Source organism: Drosophila willistoni (assembly GCF_018902025.1).
Source record: "Drosophila willistoni isolate 14030-0811.24 chromosome 2R unlocalized genomic scaffold, UCI_dwil_1.1 Seg167, whole genome shotgun sequence".
NCBI lineage: Eukaryota > Metazoa > Arthropoda > Insecta > Diptera > Drosophilidae > Drosophila > Drosophila willistoni.
In genome coordinates this window covers 20,917,543-20,935,974 of record NW_025814050.1, presented here as the reverse complement: position 1 = coordinate 20,935,974, position 18,432 = coordinate 20,917,543, and the positions used below count along the sequence as shown (strand labels likewise).

Below are 18,432 nucleotides of genomic sequence, written 5' to 3'. Positions count from 1 at the left end.
AATGGAAATAAGTAAATCTGAGATTGAAATTCTTTAGAAAGATATGGGCCAATAGGACAACATTGATTATGATTTTAAGCAAAAACAAAACAAACAAAAAGCTTATAAATATTTATTTCGGTTAATTAAAACACTTTCTAACTTTAATCTGAATTGCATTATCAAATGTCAAATCCATCTGATTTTTGCATTTCAATCCATTATTGAATCTTTTGTCATGGAGCTTTTTATTGTTTTCGTACATTTAAAACACAGAAGCTATTTTTGCACTAACTTTTTAAGAGAGAGTATGCAAAACTTTAAATAATATATTAAATAATGTTAAGACAAAAATAAATTGTTAGATCGGTAGCAATAGACAATTCTTTTTCTTTGTAAGAAAATTTTAACTCTTTTATTTTCTTTTCGAACTAGTTAGGAAGTTTTTATATACCTGATATATTAATATTTGAAATATTTTTTATGTTGGTGATCGTTAATTAAAAAAAAAGTTAAATTAAAATTAAATTTTTTCAAATCTTTTCTTTGTTTTTATTATATTTACATTTATTTTCTTCTTTTAATATGTATATATTATATTTTATGCTTATCAATTGAGACATACAATTTGTGTTTATGACAAAGGAAAATGTAATTGAAACATTTTAATAAATTTTTATATAAAATATTTAATGGCTAATATAATTTCTTTTAATGCAGACGAACCATTGTGAACCAGTTCGAAGACTAGCAAAGAACTAATATTGATATTGATATATGCACATCACTGGATATTTTTTTGACAAAAAAAAAACTAATATTAATATATTTTTTCCATTTAAATGCCAATTAAATAGTCTAAGCTGTCAAGTGAATAAAAATAATTTGAAATAAAAACTGAAACTACGATTATATCTGCTTCTGTTAAACGAATTTAGATGCAATATTTATATACTTGTGTACACATTTATATTTATTTAATTTAATGTCAATAATAAACTTAATTGAAAATATTTTGTTTATTAAAAGCAATCAAATTGAAATCATTTACAGTAGATCTACATACGAACATACATATATATGTTTCTATGTGCATGTATGCCCACTTATATGTATTAATAACTGAATATTACGGCAAACGAAATAAAATGCCAACTAATGAACGTCATGTTAATTATGTAAACTCATATACGGATAAATATATTCGGTATGAGTATGGGCTGAAATCCAATGCGCAAAAATGTTGTAATAAATACTAATATTTTCCACAATTTTCACCGCCACCGTTTATTGTTTTTCCACAATTTTAGCATTGAAATTTTCATTTGCTATCAAATTGAATTACCCACCGATTTTTGGCAGCCATGCAAAAATCTTTTCAATTATGTTAAGGCTAATGAACAAAGCGTACAATTCAAGAGGTGTGGGGGAGTGGGGGGTGTGTGCATGTTGATACATAAAGCTACTGCAACGTTATGCCATATATGCATTTTGAATTATTTAATTTTAATTAAAAATCTGCGTCTAGCCTATACACAATACACAAATTTTGCCTACTTTCAGGCGCGTAGTGAATTTCACTCTGTTTTTGAGCTGAATCAAACTACATTCACCTTGATGCAATTTCTGTTTGAAAAACACTTTTTCACTGCATTCAACTTATTGTTAGATATTATAATTAATTGGGAACTAGCAAAGTTTTTTGTTTGGTCGGTGCTTTCCTTTGCTTTTTTAAGTTTGTTAGTTAAATTTTCTTTTACATCAACCCAAAAATATTTTAATTCAGATATTAAATTCTGAAAAATTTCGAAGTTGGGAAAAAGAAGTATTTGTAAACGAGAACAGGTCCGCAAATTTCTTCTAACATTTTTATTACATTTTGTCAAAAGTGTGACGAAATTCAATATGTTTTAGATACGGCAAATTTATCATAGAAGCATGAAGCAAATAGAAAAGTATTGCAAACTATTTTATGATTGAGTAGTCAACACACTTGTAACACTCTGTATAGTTACAGATAAAACTGCCAATTGTTTTACTCAAAATGTTCAGTATTAATCATAATATGGGTAATTATTACATTAAAATTGTAAACAAAATAACTTAAAACCGATTACACAAAATTCTCTTTCAGTTCTTGTGGTTCTAGTAATAAGCAACCTGATTGGGTTCTATTGTATGGTCAAACTAATCACGATACCTCTGCGAATGAATGATTTCGATACTTACCAAGCCAACTTGGAAAATGCAGGAAAACAGAATAAAATATAAAGAAAACAAAAGTAATAAATCATAGGTTTAAGTAATAAGAACGACGCATAAATCAATTTAAAAAAAGAAACTTGAGTTACTGTGGAAAAAATTAGAATTTGCAATGAATTTAATATCATAATAAAAATAAGCAATTGTTTGTTTCATAGCTAGCTGTAAATTAAATAATACAATACAATAAATTTATATGGAACTCTTAAGGCTACAAATATTTTGACGACACGATGAAAAGAGTTGCCTACTTACAGGCACATGTATAATATCAAGTTTATATTATTATTTGAAATCGTTCCTATAGATCAATATGGTCATTAAGCCAGTGTTTTATTATTTTTTGTTTATTCATCTAAAATAAAAAAACGATTTTGAAATTGTTTTCGCCCACACCCATACTTTTTTATCAGCTTATTATTTCCTAATGCACTTGGTAATTTGTTAATTTTGAATATAGCATGATTTCGGGCTGAAAAACTCGTATATATACAAGTCCAATTTTCAAAGTTGTTTAGGTGTAGGGTGTAGATGATACAAGGTACAGGCCAACTGGAGGTAACAAAATCAGGTGTAAGTCAGACATTTATTTTAGATAGTTGAAATCTATTATTATTCCAAGAAAACTTCGTCTGTAGTTTCTTTTTTCGTTTACTTTACTGTTTTGGCTCTAGTTTCACATTCCTGTTTTCTCATTCATTTGTTTCGCTATAATCTTTTCCTGGCTTAGTTGTCACTTTCTGTATTTGAAAGAAAACGGAAAAACAACAATTTATAATTAGAAATTTTTAATAACTACCCAAAACCCAAGCACATACAAATAAAATCTTTAAATATAAGTCCAATTATGTGTATAATTACCTTCGTGGTTTTATTTCACTGAAGAACGTATCACAAAACTTCAGCAGATATATCTAATTGTAAGTTAACTTGTCATAACTTTTTTGGTATTGAGGGGGACACACACTTCCACTCTCGCCTGCCTTAGCTTAGCAACACATTAAAACTTGTGACTGAAAACTGTCTCAAAGTCACATCAAGTGGCCTTGATGAAATACTTATGTTTGGTAGTTAGTTAGATGGAGCGAAAGAGATTTTTGCATAAAGTTTTCATCAAAATAAATGCCCCATTTGTGGCCCCACATAAATCTCTTTAAATGGCTCTGCAAAAATCTCTATTCTATTCCTTTTTCCGCCATCCAAATAAAAGCAAAGGGTGGGGAAAAGTATTTATCATTAAGTTTTAGTTGTTGTTGGAAGGAATTGAGCAACAAATTGAAATCTTAAGTAAACTTTTCTACCTCCCAAGACTTTCGCACAAAGTGCAGTTTTATTGCCTTCTGGCCAAGAGGAGAGAAAGACCAGAACTAGGAGCAGCTGCTTTTGCAGCCATTGGCAATAAAGTTGTAGACCAATTTGCACAAGGACAATGAACCCCTGTGGTGCACTTTAGCACAAGGCCATAAAAGCGATGCGATGGGGCAAATATGTACCTCGCCGAGTGGTGCAGTCAGTCAGTCTGTTGGCGGTTTGCCACGACCCTACGTATTCATTGCAACAGTTGTTGCTGTTGCTGCCGCTGCTGCCACCTCCTTCTTTTGTCGATGTAACACAATATTCATTGGACCTTTTGTTGCTCAGCCAAATTTATCGTTGTGGCAATAAAATAAATGTATGTAAATATGTGTGACCATTAGTTTCCCTGTGTAACCATAACTGCTGGTTGTGGACACTCTTCGGAATATATAGAAATCAGCCAAAGAAATATAGTTGCCATTAAAATAGACATGTAACTATTTTTGTTATTCAATTTTATCTTTCTAAGTAATCAACATGTTTTACATGTTTTAAATAAATGAAAACTAATTCGGCAATGTACCTCAAAAGGGATAAAAATAAATCATCTTAATCTACAAAATTGTAGTATCCACTATAGGGAATGGAATATTCGACATTATATTATATAACTCGCCTTCTTTAGTAGTTTTTATCGGCTTCCATAATTTTTTAAAATTTTTTCAGTGATTTCGACTTGATTGTTCCAATTATGCACTTTGAAAAACATAAAGACCTTCACTATCGAATGCTATTTGGCTCTTAGAAAACCTAAGGACTATGTTTAGGAACAGACTAAGAAGTCAACCTTACATAAACTAATCCGATGAAAAAAATTATACAAAATTATAAATGCTTAACTAAGTCAGAAAGAATCTCAGAAGAAACTCAGTCAGAAACTCAGAAAGAATCTTTGGATTCAATTGTGCCTTCAATTTAACCTTGAGAATTGTTTAAGTAGGCCTAGTCAAAAGGTGCTATTGATCCACGGTTTCACCTATAAAAGCATAAAAATGATCCATCTGATGTTTTAGAACTTGACCAAGCCATAGATAGTTTTGAATCATTTTGAACTAAACATCTTGACTCAACAAGTCACTTATCCTATATTCATAATTGTTTGCCAAGAACCGATGGCGATTGGTGTATTATGCCTTCCGATAATAATGAGATCACTTTTGCCAGAAACCTCTTTAGATTTATGGGCAAGACATAATTTTGTATAATTCAGAGTCGCTTGGAGTTGTCCATTGAATACAAAATTAAGTTGTCTTTACATTTAAACGTCAGAATTGATTGCAAAAATTACCCAGCAAACAGAATAAAATTAATTTATCAAAATTCAAGGAGAAAGAATTCCAAAGAAATAAATACTTAGATTGATTTGTTTTATAAAAATCTATAGAAAAGACTTAATTTTTATTTAAATTAATACTCGGAATACAATGGGAACTTGATTATAATGTTCAAAGTCTGAGAAATTTAACCATGATAGCCGCCTCCGCTGCCGGCACCTGCTGTGGCACTGGCACTGGATGAAGCACTGCCGTATCCACCTCCACCACCGCCGCCGCCGAATTTGCCACCAGCTCCATGCGAGCCATAACCGCCGCCTCCAGATCCATGAGATCCATAGCCACCGCCGCCGCCACCACCGCCGCCGCCGATGCTGCCGCCAAAGTGACCGCCAAGGCCGAGCGGACCGCCACCCAAGTGTCCATGACCTCCTAAACTTAAACCGTTTCCACCGCCTTTACCACCTCCGAATGGACCTCCAATCACAGGACCTGGACCAAAAAGTAAACCGCCTCCTCCGTGTGATCCACCGCCTGCATGTGCTCCTCCACCTCCATGGCCACCTCCGAGTCCAGATCCTCCACCAATTCCGTGACCCCCGCCTGGTCCGAATCCTCCTCCGATTCCGTGACCACCGCCTGCTCCGGATCCTACACCGATTCCGTGACCCCCTCCTGGTCCGAATCCTCCTCCAATTCCGTGGCCACCACCTGGACCGAATCCTCCACCACTTCCATGGCCTCCTGCAGATGACGATGAACCAGCTCCAGCACTGCCACCTCCAATATCACCACCGCCTGTGGCAAATCCACCGCCGTAACCACCTTGTCCACCTTTGCCTCCAGATCCTCCAGCTCCGAGACCTCCGCCGATGCCGCCTCCGAGCTGTCCACCTCCATGACCACCTTTGCCTCCGGATCCACCAAAGCCACCGGCTCCAGCACTGGCATCTGCCGAGGATGAAGATGATCCACTGCCGATGCCACCACCACCGAAATCCCCTCCGATTCCTCCGCCAACACCTCCAGATCCGCCTTTACCGCCGCCTCCTATTAGGCCACCAGAGCTTCCAAAAGAACCACCTGCTCCACCGTCAAATCCTTGTCCGCCACCATGACCACCTTTGCCCCCAGATCCTCCAACACCGAGATCACCGCCAATGCCTCCTCCGAGACCTCCGCCTATGCCGCCTCCGAGACCTCCGCCAATGCCGCCTCCGAGCTGTCCACCTCCATGACCACCTTTGCCTCCGGATCCACCAAATCCACCGGCTCCAGCACTGGCATCAGCCGAGGATGATGATGATCCAGCGCCGATGCCACCACCACCGAAATCACCTCCAATTCCTCCGCCGCCTCCAATCAGACCGCCAGAGCCTTTATGACCGGCGCCGCCTCCAAATGGTCCACCCGCTCCACCTCCAAAAGAACCACCTCCCGCTGACGAAGATGCTCCTCCCAGGCCACCGCCTAATCCAGCTCCGCCGCCATGGCCACCGCCTCCATAGCCACCGCCGCCTCCATAGCCACCACCGCCGCCATAGCCACCGCCCCCACCGTAGGAGCCTGCTGACGATGACGCGGACGCGGACGCTGATGCACTACTTCCGCCTCCACCAGAACCATAACCGCCGGCTGATGCTAAAGCCACACACACGCTAAACACAATTATCAGTCTCATTGCAGCAACTGAACTGACTCCCAAAGAATTGGCGAGCTTTTATAATAATCCCAGAGAGCACTAGTCACGACATTCTAGCAAAAAACCCGGTTTTTTTTAGGGTCGCGAAAAAAAATGAAACAAAAACAAAAAGCACTTTCATAATAATTAAGCCAACAAGGGAAAGAGAGAGCAAGAGAGAGAGAGAAGAGATGGTGAGAACTAGAGTGAGAAAGGGAAGGCGAAGAGACACCATCTAGTACATTTATCATCATTTGAATATTGTGTTTGTCTAGAAATTCACGGGAATTCACGGAATACTCTTAACAACAAGCCGACCCATCGATTGGATCGGTCGTTGCGTAAATTGCTAATGAATATGCACAGCGGGTAACCAATGCCACAGATAATCTTGATCCAAACTCAAAAATATCAAATTTAACGAACAAGGAATCGCCAAAAAAAGGCAATCCATCATTGAAGCAACTAAATGGCAAGAACTTCAATTAACAAATAAGAACAATGTTTCGGTTTTTACCACAATAAACTAAATAATAATAATTGTAAAGTACAGTGAAATTTCAGAATAATAAGCGAATACTTAATCATAAATTAAAGTGGTTAGATGGGACTTAATAAAGATATCTTTTATACCCAAAATGGGTCTAAACATCTAGAAATGCCAAATAACCACCTTTCTCTTGGTGAATCCGGCTACTTTACTCTCGTTTAGTCGAACCTTCAATCCTTAGTTTGAAGAACCTTTATAACATTTCCTTTTGGAAGTCATTGAGTGAATCAAAAATCCCCTAAGAATACCTTGAACCTATTTCATATTTGAATGCATCCAAAATCAAGTTTTTTAGAAGCAGCAAGAAGTGACTGTAACCTAAGCGATAGGGTTGTCAAAATAAGACAACCCTAAAGTATTTTAAAGGAGTCGGCTAGAAAATATTTGACCTTTTTAGAAGCCATAAAAGTTAACCTACATATGTTCCCGGTTATATTGAAAAACTTATGACATATACATGTATTTATCACTTGGGCCTTTTACAAATAAGTATTATTTAAACGTAGTCTCTATTGAGTAGAGTATTTGCATATCGGTGATTTCTTTTTGTCCCATACATTTGTCAGACAATATTTGTATATTCAAGTTTCGCTATATATTAATTATTTTAGCATTCAATTTGTTTATATAAACAAATCCAAGCGTCATTAAGTAATCGGAAATAGCTTTACCTATACATTGACTCGCCTTGCTCGATTAGGAATTATAATCTTTATAGTATTTGATGTTTGTTACAAAACAGATTACCCTAAGAGGGGTCAATGCAGTCGAGAGATTAGAACGAAGGCGTAACCTCGATTACAGATCATCATGAAACATCGTAGTAGCATTTAGTATAAACTCAATGAAACACGTTCCCAGTTGAAAATCAATTAAAATGCTTCTACATTTCATAATTCTTAACCTAATTATTAATGTTGTCTGGTTGCAAGAGATCTGTTTAAAAGAGTTTCAAGCATTTAATGGAAAATGCTATAGGAATATTGGTCAGGTAAAGATGCTTAAAAAACCGATTCCCAAAAAATTTCAAAAATTTTATCAATGTAGTTGAATTTTCGTGTGGCCAGCAACCGTTGCCAATATCTGGGTTCATCTTTACCTGAGTTTGCCAATGAAAATGAACTGAATAATTTAATTAAGATTTTACCCAAATTAAATGTATCTGAAGATCAAGCTATTTGGTTGGGTATACGTGCATTACCCTCAACGAGAGTATTTAGGTGGTTACATAATGGTTACACCATTGACTATATGAAATGGTTACCCAATCAGCCAGATAATAGAAATCAAATGGAAGATTGTATCAAATTTGTAATGGGAAAAAATTTTACTGGTGCTGATGATGTTATATGTGAATGTAAGGAACCGTTCACCATATGCCAGATGGAATCAAAAATGAAATAAAATATTGACCGCTTCTGTCTCATGTTTGAGTTATGGGAAATAAAATTATTAAGTAATCTTTATAAAAAATAAAATAGGAGTAATAGAGATAGAAGTTGTAAAAATATAAAGAGTATTTAATATATTTATAAAAAGGTAAAACCAGGAATCAAGGAGGCAGTCTCTGACATAGGTGAAGTAGTTATATTTTCCATTCGCATACGACTTTTTAAATTTATATTGGTTCTCATAAACAATAAAAAATATTGTACACAACTGCAATATGCATAACAATAACGTGCAAGGAAATGATGACTTAAAATATTAGTTTTTAAAATAAAATGTGTGTTGAATTCTGTTTTGGTTTGTGTTGCTATTTTTCCCATAGCAATAACATAGTTTTCCACTTTAGTTTTCCATATCTGATATTTATTTATTTCTTTTTTGGCAGGAAACTGCAAATGCAAATGTCACGTCAATGTGAAGTTGAGAGCATAAGCAGCTCAAGTCAAGAAATGGCAACATGTGCATAGCAAAATAGGAAAATGGGAAAATGGTACCTCAAGGAAATTTGTTCAGCCAGCATGAGTGAGAGCACAAAACACTTGACTTCCGTTTTGCCCACACGAAAATAACACAAAAGCAGCTGAAGCAGCAGATGGATAAAAAAAAATTCTTCAATTTTTATTATTTAAATTCAAATAAATAAATAAATATTAAATTCTAAATGTAGCAAAACAGGTCAAAGAATATCATGTAGGCCAAGACGACTTCTTCGTCGTCTTCTCTGTTGTACACTGTTCTTTTCATGTCCTTCCTTGCGTCCTTCGATGGCTTGTAGAATGGGCTGATATAGCAATTGTCTTACATCGATGGCCCAGAGGAAATCCATATGATTGAACTCCTTCAAGGGTACCAAATACTTTTCCATCATATTACCCAAATCATTGCACATGGATTCCACATCATGTGGATGACAAAGCAAATCGTTCGATGAATAATACACATATGTCGGCACTGTGACCATACTCAGATTGTATCTTGGAGGCAAATGTTCTCGATACAATTGCATGTTTCTATTGGAACTATAGCTATAGGGTGCAAATCGTCCAGTCTTTATGATTTGTATGAAATGCTTCACTTGCTTGGCAGCCACACCTGCCGGATAGTGTCCCAGGACAACTGGAAACATTTTCTAAAAATATTTAAAAATTATTTATGTCAAATAGAGGTTACGGTCTATATATTCACCCTATTGAATTCATTCCAATTTCTTCCTACTATGCCAAAGACGGCTTCTATGCATAGACGTTCGGTTTCTTCAGTCATGCGGCAAAGGAAACGAAATTCTCCATTAAACATTTCAGTAATCGAACTACCCTCAAGGCTCTGAAATAAATATTAAATATTACTAAGTACTATTGTATATGATTATAGAGATGAGCTTAAGGTCAGATTTTGAGAACATATGTAAATCTTGAAGTATTGAAAGAAAGCAGGTCAAAACATTTACATTGTTGAGTTTTAGTCAGCTGAAAGCAGGTTTTTCCTTTCAATAACTTTGGCCTTACTCCTGCACAGTTTTCGTAATAAAGTTTCAACTTCACCTACTCACATTGAAATACAAACTGATGGCTCTGATATAAGGATGATCTTCCGTTTCCTTGGCATAGACTGCTGGTGCCAAGGCATGCATCGTTAGGACTTTATCATTATATTCCGGTTTCATGGAGCACATCACAAAAAATGAAGTGCAACCCTGAGAGTGCCCGATATATTGCAATTTCTTATAACCAGTATTCTCGAGTATATAATCAATCATGGCTGGCAGATCGTACATTCCGATTTCATGCCAACTAAAATCCCAGAATTTTCTTTCATCCGGATCAAGAGAGGTGTGATTGCGGGAATAGCGATTACCACGAGCATTTCCCAACCACACATCATAACTATGATCGGCCAGTAAGTAAGCTTAAAAAGAAGACATCAGTGTAAAGAACCTCAACAAGTGATCGAGATATACTCACCCAGACTTATATTGGGACCCATGACAACAAAACCAGCTGAACTGTCCACTAAGCCATGTTGAAGTAGGAATGGTTGAGCTCCTTCTTGTTTCAAGCGGTGTAAAGTTAAGATATAACCATCTTCTGTTGTCACATGATGCATTTCCGATTCATAGCCATATTTGGCAATTAGTTTATCCTAAGTAGAAATGTTATAATGGGAGAACTTAGTATTTGCTTTGCTCAGATTACCCTAAAAAACTTAGTCTTCGTATTTAAAACATTTATATAAATTCATCACTTTTTAACTTGACACAGTTTCTAGAATGATAAATCGACAAACAGGTTGTCCTTTCTTGAAGCACTTTCTTCCTCAACCTACCACACTTAGAGTTGCATCCTCTTTGATATTCTTTCGCTGCAATTTCTCTTCATATGTTTCATCTTCTACACTGCTTTCTTCCTCCTCCTCTTCTTCCTCCTCCTCTTCGTCCTCCTCATCGGCGCCAATATTGAATTGGGCTTGAGATCGTTGTATGAAAATTAACATGGCCAAAAGTAAAAAAAACCGATGGCAATTCGCTTATGCCTTCTGATAATAATGAGATCACTTTTTCCAGAAACCTCTTTAGATTTATGGGAAAGACATAAGTTTTGTATAATTCAGAGTCGCTTGGAGTTGTCCATTGATTACAAAATTAAGTTGTCTTTACATTTAAACGTCAGAATAATTTTTGTGGATTGCAAAAATTTATTTAAATTTTTTTTTATTTAAATTTAATTTATCAAAATCCAAGGAGAAAGAATTCCAAAGAAATAAATACTTAGATTGATTTATTTTATAAAAATTAAAGAAAAGACTTAATTTTTATTTAAATTAATACAAAGTCTGAGAAATTTAACCATGAGAGACGCCGCCGCTGCTGGCAACAGCTGTGGCACTAGCACTGGATGAAGCACCACCGTATACACCTCCACCACCGCCGCCGCTTAATTTGCCACCAGCTCCATGCGAGCCATTACCGCCGCTTCCAGATCCACGAGATCCACCTTTCCCTACGGATTCCGAGGATGAAGATGATCCACTGCTGATCCCACTACCGCTTCCACTGTAGGAGCCTGCTGACTCTGACGCGGATCCACGAGATTTACCTTTGCCTACGGATCCTGCAGCACCGAGACCTCGGTCAATGTTGCCTCCGAGCTGTTCACCTTTGCCTCCGAATCCATCAACTCCACTGGCTTTAGCACTGGCATCAGCCGAGGATGAAGATGATCCACTGCTGATCCCACTACCGCCCCCACTGTAGGAGCCTGCTGACGATGACGCGGATACACGAGATTTACCTTTGCCTCCGAATCCATCAACTCCACGAGCTTTAGCACTGGCATCAGCCGAGGATGAAGATGATCCACTGCTGATCCCACTACCGCCCCCACTGTAGGAGCCTGCTGACGCTGACGCGGATACACGAGATTTACCTTTGCCTCCGAATCCATCAACTCCACTGGCTTTAGCACTGGCATCAGCCGAGGATGAAGATGATCCACTGCTGATCCCACTACCGCCCCCACTGTAGGAGCCTGCTGACGCTGACGCGGATACACGAGATTTACCTTTGCCTACGGATCCTGCAGCACCGAGACCTCGGCCAATGTTGCCTCCGAGCTGTTCACCTTTGCCTCCGTATCTATCAACTCCACCGGCTTTAGCACTGGCATCAGCCGAGGATGAAGATGATCCACTGCTGATCCCACTACCGCCCCCACCGTAGGAGCCTGCTGACGATGACGGGGTCGCGGACGCTGATGCACTACTTCTGCCTTTACCAGGACCATAACCGCCGGCTGATGCTAAAGCCACACACACGCTAAACACAATTATCAGTCTCATTGCAGCAACTGAACTGACTCCCAAAGAATTGGCGAGCTTTTATAATAATCCATTCTAGCAAAAAACCCGGTTTTTTTTAAGGTCGATGGTGAGAACTAGAGTGAGAAAGGGAAGGCGAAGAGACACCATCTAGTACATTTATCATCATTTGAATATTATGTTTGTCTAGAAATTTACAGGAATTCACGGAATACTCTTAACAACAAGCCGACCCATCGATGTAAGCGGGTATCCAATGCCACAGATAATCTTGATCCAAACTCAAAAATTTCAAAATTTAACGAACAAGGAATCGCGAAAAAAAGGCAATCCATCATTGAAGCAACTAAATGGCAAGAACTTCAATTAACAAATAAGAATATTTTTATCAGAAAAAAGTAAATCGAAATTTCAGAATAAGTAAGCGAATACTTAATCATAAATTAAAGTGGTTAGATGGTCCTTAATAAAGATATCTTGTATACCCAAAATGGTTCTAAACATTTATAAGTGGTCTACATAACCACCTTTTAGTTTTCAGAATTCAGAATAAGTGAATAATGGTTCGGAATGTGTCTAAACATCTAGAAGGGGCCAAATAACCACCTTTCTCTTGGTGAATCCGGCTACTTTACTCTCGTTTAGTCGAACCTTCAATCCTTAGTTTGAAGAACCTTTATAACATTACTTTTTGGAAGTCATTGAGTGAATCAAAAATCCCCTAAGAATACCTTGAACCTATTTCATATTTGAATGCATCCAAAATCAAGTTTTTTAGAAGCAGCAAGAAGTGACTGTAACCTAAGCGATAGGGTTGTCAAAATAAGACAACCCTAAAGTATTTTAAAGGAGTCGGCTAGAAAATATTTGACCTTTTTAGAAGCCATAAAAGTTAACCTACATATGTATCCCGGCTATATTGAAAAACTTATGACATATATGTACATGTATTTATCACTTGGGCCTTTTACAAATAAATATTAGCTTAAACGTAGTCTCAATTTAGTAGAGTATTTGCATATCGGTGACTTTTTTGTCCCATAAATTTTCAGACATTATTTCTATATTCAAGTTTCGCTATATATTAATTATTTTAGCATTCAATTTATTTATATAAACAAATCCAAGCGTCATTAAGTACTCGGAACTAGCTTTACTTATACGTTGACTCGCCTTGCTCGATTAGGAATTATAATCTTTATAGTATTTTGTTGAAATTATGGAAATATGCTAATTACATTTGTTGAAATAGTTTAAAAATGCAAAATCGATTTATAGCTTTATGGTTATCCATCTCTAGCTTTGTTCCAGCTCTAACTACTACGATTTTTTCCTTACTCAATTAATTAATTTCACTGTGCAGACATTTTCTACCTAACATTGGTTATGGCCCCAGGTCTAACAGAATACGAAAATTTAAAAATTGTAAAAGATGAGTCAAAGTTTTCAAATCGAAAACCTCAATGAAGTATACTAATTCACCAAGAACTGTGGAAATTCGTGAGTGGAATAGAAGTCGTCGAACCAGCAAAACCGGTAATAGCTAATGAAAAAGCGCTAGTTTGTATTATTTTATATGTGAATACTTCTCAATTGAACTACGTTAAAAATTGTAAGACCTCAAAAGAAGCATGGGATGTACTACGCAACGTGCCCACCGGGCCAATTCAAAAAGTGTTGCTTTATAAAAAACTTTTGAATCTGATAATGGAGGCAAACAGTGAAATTCCACAGTATATAAATTCATTCGTGGAATCAATCAGTAAGCTGACTGAAGTTGGAATTCATTTAAATCAAAAATTAAAAGTAATAATTCTTTTGTCAAGTTTGAACTCTGATTATGAACATTTTGTGGTAGCAATGGAGACACGAGATTCTCTACCGTCTTTACAAGTGCTAAAAGCGAAGCTGCTGGCAGAAGCAATTCGCATAAAAGAAAAGGGTGAAAAAGCTAATGCGCAACAAGTCTTCTATGCAGGCACGAACAAGAAACAAAATGAAAAACGCGAAACCGGAAAATTTAACGGGAATTGTTTCAAGTTTGGAAAACGCGGGCATCGATCAGTACAGTGTAGAGTGAAGCAACAAGAAAATAAAGAAGCAGAGAAGAAACATCAAATTTCCTATGCAGTGGCAATTGGTGTATTGACAGTGGTGCCACCTCGCACATGTGCTACGAAAAAGATTTGTTTCTTTCTTACACTGAGAAAAGCGATATGATATGTTTAGCTGCTGATTTACAGATTAAAAGCCCTGGAAGAGGAACAGTTAAAATAAATACAACTGAATGTGTAATAACGTTAAAAAATGTTCTATATGTGCCAGACCTGAAATTAAATTGTTTTTCTGTGAGTGCATCGCTAAGCTATGGTACACAGTTACATTGTGTTGTTGTAAAATCGAATGACAGTAGTACCATGATTACAGCTTTAAAGCAAGACAATTTGTTTCTTTTTAATAACGTTTCCAAAAACACATTATTTTATATGCAAGAGAAAGAAATTTTGTGGCACCATAGATATGGTCACCTTAATTTTCGCAGTTTGAACGAAATAATAGATAAACAACTCGTGACTGGCATTAATTTAAAACATTTTTCGGCTGATACTAACTGTAATACGTGTAATCAATGTAAAATATGCTCGCGTCATTCGCTCAAAGTTCAAATTGTGCATCGCAATTGTTAGAATTAATACATACAGATGTACATACATATGTGGCCCAATAAACACTCAATCCGTTGGCGGAGTAAAATATTTGATTACGTTCATAGACGATATGTCAAAGCGTGTTTTTGTTTACTTTATGAAATCAAAGAATGAAGCATTAGAAAAATTTTAAATATTCAAAAACTTAGTCGAGTGTCAGAGAGAAAGAAAGATAAAAGCCATACGTAGTGATAATGGCGAAGAATACGTTAACAAAAATTTGGATATTTTTCTAAAAGAGATAAGAAGCAAGTCATCGAGCGGCGTGACGTAAAATTTGTTAAAGACGAAATTCATAAAAATGTGTGTTATACGGATGAATCGAGTACTAACAATTTTACATCGTTTGTTATAGACCAAGGATGGCCACGTAGTGGCTGTTTTGGCTCCCGTGGCTCTTTACCGGCAGAGGCTGGGCAGCGAAAAAGGTCACTTTTGCGAGTCGACGTACACAAAAATTTGTGTGCCTCAAGTTTTATGACGGGTCATAAAACGACCTTTTTTGGGTGGAGCGAGCGATCGTCGTCGAACTTGTTGGCAGAGAGACGGACAAGTCCTGAATTTTGCGGGGAGGGGGAAAAGGGTCGCGATCACCCTTGTTATAGACAATCATAATGAAAACGATTTGACCCATGACGATGATTTGTTCCCAAATGAAGCGCAAGTTTTGGCAACTGGAGAAACAAAAGACTTTACGCCAGAAGAAGCAACTCAACATTCATCTCAAGAAGAAGAAGTCGACATGGATGAGACACTTTTCAACGAAAACGAGCAGTATTCAACGACTCCGAGGAAGAAAATGAGCCTGAACGTCGTGGACCTGGAAGGCCAAGGAAATTTGTTCAGCCAGCATGAGTAAGAGCACAAAACACTTGATTTCCGTTTTGCCCACACGAAAATAACACAAAAGCAGCTGGAGCAGCAGATGAATAAAAAAAATACTTAAATTTTTATGCAAAATATCTTTTTCATATTTAAATTCAAATAAATAAATAAATATTAAATTCTAAATGTAGCAAAACAGGTCAAAGATTATCATGTAGGCCAAGACGACTTCTTCGTCGTCTTCTCTGTTGTACACTGTTCTTTTCATGTCCTTCCTTGCGTCCTTCGATGGCTTGTAGAATGGGCTGATATAGCAATTGTCTTACATCGATGGCCCAGAGGAAATCCATATGATTGAACTCCTTCAAGGGTACCAAATACTTTTCCATCATATTACCCAAATCATTGCACATGGATTCCACATCATGTGGATGACAAAGCAAATCGTTCGATGAATAATACACATATGTCGGCACTGTGACCATACTCAGATTGTATCTTGGAGGCAAATGTTCTCGATACAATTGCATGTTTCTATTGGAACTATAGCTATAGGGTGCAAATCGTCCAGTCTTTATGATTTGTATGAAATGCTTCACTTGCTTGGCAGCCACACCTGCCGGATAGTGTCCCAGAACAACTGGAAACATTTTCTAAAAATATTTGAAAATTATTTATGTCAAATAGAGGTTACGGTCTAAATATTCACCCTATTGAATTCATTCCAATTTCTTCCTACTATGCCAAAGACGGCTTCTATGCATAGACGTTCGGTTTCTTCAGTCATGCGGCAAAGGAAACGAAATTCTCCATTAAACATTTCAGTAATCGAACTACCCACAAGACTCTGAAAGTATTTTACGTTTAAATATTACTTTGTAGTCGTTTTTTCTCTTCTATATGATCATAGAAATGAGTCAGATTTTGAAAACATATGTATGTAACTCTTGAAGTATTGAAAGAAAGCAGGTCAAAACATTTACATTGTTGAGTTTTAGTCAGCTGAAAGCAGACTTTTCCTTTCAATAACTTTGGCCTTACTCCTGCACAGTTTTCGTAATAAAGTTTCAACTTCACCTACTCACATTGAAATACAAACTGATGGCTCTGATATAAGGATGATCTTCCGTTTCCTTGGCATAGACTGCTGGTGCCAAGGCATGCATCGATAGGACTTTATCATTATATTCCGGTTTCATGGAGCACATCACAAAAAATGAAGTGCAACCCTGAGAGTGCCCGATATATTGCAATTTCTTATAACCAGTATTTTCCAGTATGTAATCAATCATGGCTGGCAGATCGTACATTCCGATTTCATGCCAACTAAAATCCCAGAATTTTCTTTCATCCGGATCAAGAGAGGTGTGATTGCGGGAATAGCGATTACCACGAGCATTTCCCAACCACACATCATAACTATGATCGGCCAGTAAGTAAGCTTAAAAAGAAGACATCAGTGTAAAGAACCTCAACAAGTGATCGAGATATACTCACCCAGACTTATATTGGGACCCATGACAACAAAACCAGCTGAACTGTCCACTAAGCCATGTTGAAGTAGGAATGGTTGAGCTCCTTCTTGTTTCAAGCGGTGTAAAGTTAAGATATAACCATCTTCTGTTGTCACATGATGCATTTCCGATTCATAGCCATATTTGGCAATTAGTTTATCCTAAGTAGAAATGTTATAATGGGAGAACTTAGTATTTGCTTTGCTCAGATTACCCTAAAAAACTTAGTCTTCGTATTTAAAACATTTATATAAATTCATCACTTTTTAACTTGACACAGTTTCTAGAATGATAAATCGACAAACAGGTTGTCCTTTCTTGAAGCACTTTCTTCCTCAACCTACCACACTTAGAGTTGCATCCTCTTTGATATTCTTTCGCTGCAATTTCTCTTCATATGTTTCATCTTCTACACTGCTTTCTTCCTCCTCCTCTTCTTCCTCCTCCTCTTCGTCCTCCTCATCGGCCCCAATATTGAATTGGGCTTGAGATCGTTGTATGAAAATTAGCATGGCCAAAAGTAAAATTAAATGCAATTTAAAACGCATTTTCAATGTTCACAATTTCGATTTAAAAGTGAAATTTTGTTTTCTGTTTCACCGCTTTATGATACGTTTTTTTGAACCTCTGCCCTACGCGTCTCAAACTCAACTGGCCAGCCGGCTTCAAAATATTTTCGAACTTCCGCGGTCCCCCAAAAAAAAACATAAAATGAGAATGCCGAAATCCAAAAAAAAAAATACATAACAAAACTTTCGATCAACAACAACTTTTTATTGTCATATGCGATGTTTGCATACCCTGTAATAAGACCCGAAGGGTATTCAGATTGTCTGAATATAAACTATATCAATATAAACCATTGCAAATGTTGTTTTATTTAAGGCATTTAAGGAAAATAATATCGTTTCTTTTTAACAATTTAGTTTAATAAATCTTGAAAAACTTATAAAACTTTTCTAAGTTTTCTCTTTTTCGATCAAACTTTTCTTCAATAAAATCAATCTGTATTATATTAAGT

At 36.7% G+C, this 18,432-nt stretch overlaps 4 protein-coding genes and 2 long non-coding RNA genes across 8 annotated transcripts; 2 read left to right on the top strand and 4 right to left on the bottom strand.

Moving 5' to 3' along the window:
• Window positions 1–1,962: 1,962 nt before the first annotated feature.
• On the top strand, window positions 1,963–2,380 carry LOC124460163. The gene is made up of 2 exons (XR_006954099.1): window positions 1,963–2,048; window positions 2,114–2,380. It is a non-coding gene; the product is annotated as an uncharacterized LOC124460163 (long non-coding RNA).
• A 2,579-nt stretch (window positions 2,381–4,959) lies between these two features.
• LOC6642641 (glycine-rich cell wall structural protein) lies at window positions 4,960–6,567 on the bottom strand. 2 transcript variants are annotated; one of them, XM_023176053.2, is made up of 2 exons: window positions 6,087–6,567; window positions 4,960–5,750 (listed from the first exon to the last, which is right to left on the bottom strand). In XM_023176053.2, the coding sequence occupies exons 1-2, from the start codon at window positions 6,550–6,552 to the stop codon at window positions 5,059–5,061; spliced, it is 1,158 nt and encodes a 385-aa protein (XP_023031821.2). In that variant the 5' UTR covers window positions 6,553–6,567; the 3' UTR covers window positions 4,960–5,058. The 2 variants fall into 2 exon arrangements, with proteins under 2 accessions (XP_023031821.2, XP_002065550.2); XM_002065514.4 differs by having other exon boundaries at window positions 4,960–6,567.
• A 1,322-nt stretch (window positions 6,568–7,889) lies between these two features.
• On the top strand, window positions 7,890–8,521 carry LOC124460260. Its single transcript, XR_006954187.1, has 2 exons — window positions 7,890–8,093; window positions 8,150–8,521. It is a non-coding gene; the product is annotated as an uncharacterized LOC124460260 (long non-coding RNA).
• A 699-nt stretch (window positions 8,522–9,220) lies between these two features.
• On the bottom strand, window positions 9,221–11,053 carry LOC6642640 (lipase 1; the record flags this gene model as incomplete). Its single annotated transcript, XM_002065513.3, has 5 exons — window positions 9,221–9,680; window positions 9,737–9,874; window positions 10,101–10,456; window positions 10,513–10,690; window positions 10,874–11,053. Coding segments are annotated over 5 exons (1,305 nt in total), but the record flags the coding sequence as incomplete, so codon positions are not given.
• A 271-nt stretch (window positions 11,054–11,324) lies between these two features.
• Window positions 11,325–12,400, bottom strand: LOC6642639 (keratin, type I cytoskeletal 9). 2 transcript variants are annotated; one of them, XM_047010483.1, is made up of 2 exons: window positions 11,974–12,400; window positions 11,325–11,703 (listed from the first exon to the last, which is right to left on the bottom strand). In XM_047010483.1, exons 1-2 carry the CDS (start codon window positions 12,383–12,385, stop codon window positions 11,390–11,392), a joined length of 726 nt encoding a protein of 241 aa, XP_046866439.1. In that variant the 5' UTR covers window positions 12,386–12,400; the 3' UTR covers window positions 11,325–11,389. The 2 variants fall into 2 exon arrangements, with proteins under 2 accessions (XP_046866439.1, XP_046866438.1); XM_047010482.1 differs by having other exon boundaries at window positions 11,325–11,973; window positions 12,109–12,400.
• A 3,697-nt stretch (window positions 12,401–16,097) lies between these two features.
• Window positions 16,098–17,959, bottom strand: LOC6642638 (lipase 1). Its single transcript, XM_002065511.1, has 5 exons — window positions 17,756–17,959; window positions 17,395–17,572; window positions 16,983–17,338; window positions 16,607–16,744; window positions 16,098–16,550 (listed from the first exon to the last, which is right to left on the bottom strand). The coding sequence occupies exons 1-5, from the start codon at window positions 17,957–17,959 to the stop codon at window positions 16,098–16,100; spliced, it is 1,329 nt and encodes a 442-aa protein (XP_002065547.1).
• Window positions 17,960–18,432: the final 473 nt, after the last annotated feature.

Coding starts and splice junctions, on each gene's coding strand:
- LOC6642641 (XM_002065514.4), bottom strand. CDS start 6,552: ATGAGACTGATAATTGTGTTTAGCGTGTGTGTGGCTTTAGCATCAGCC.
- LOC6642639 (XM_047010482.1), bottom strand. CDS start 12,385: ATGAGACTGATAATTGTGTTTAGCGTGTGTGTGGCTTTAGCATCAGCC. Junction 11,974..12,108: donor TGCAGGATCCGTAGGCAAAG/GTAAATCTCGTG, acceptor TCGGAGGCAAAG/GTAAATCTCGTGTATCCGCG.
- LOC6642638 (XM_002065511.1), bottom strand. CDS start 17,959: ATGCGTTTTAAATTGCATTTAATTTTACTTTTGGCCATGCTAATTTTC. Junction 17,573..17,755: donor AGGATGCAACTCTAAGTGTG/GTAGGTTGAGGA, acceptor ATTTCTACTTAG/GATAAACTAATTGCCAAATA. Junction 16,551..16,606: donor ATTGGAATGAATTCAATAGG/GTGAATATTTAG, acceptor AAATATTTTTAG/AAAATGTTTCCAGTTGTTCT.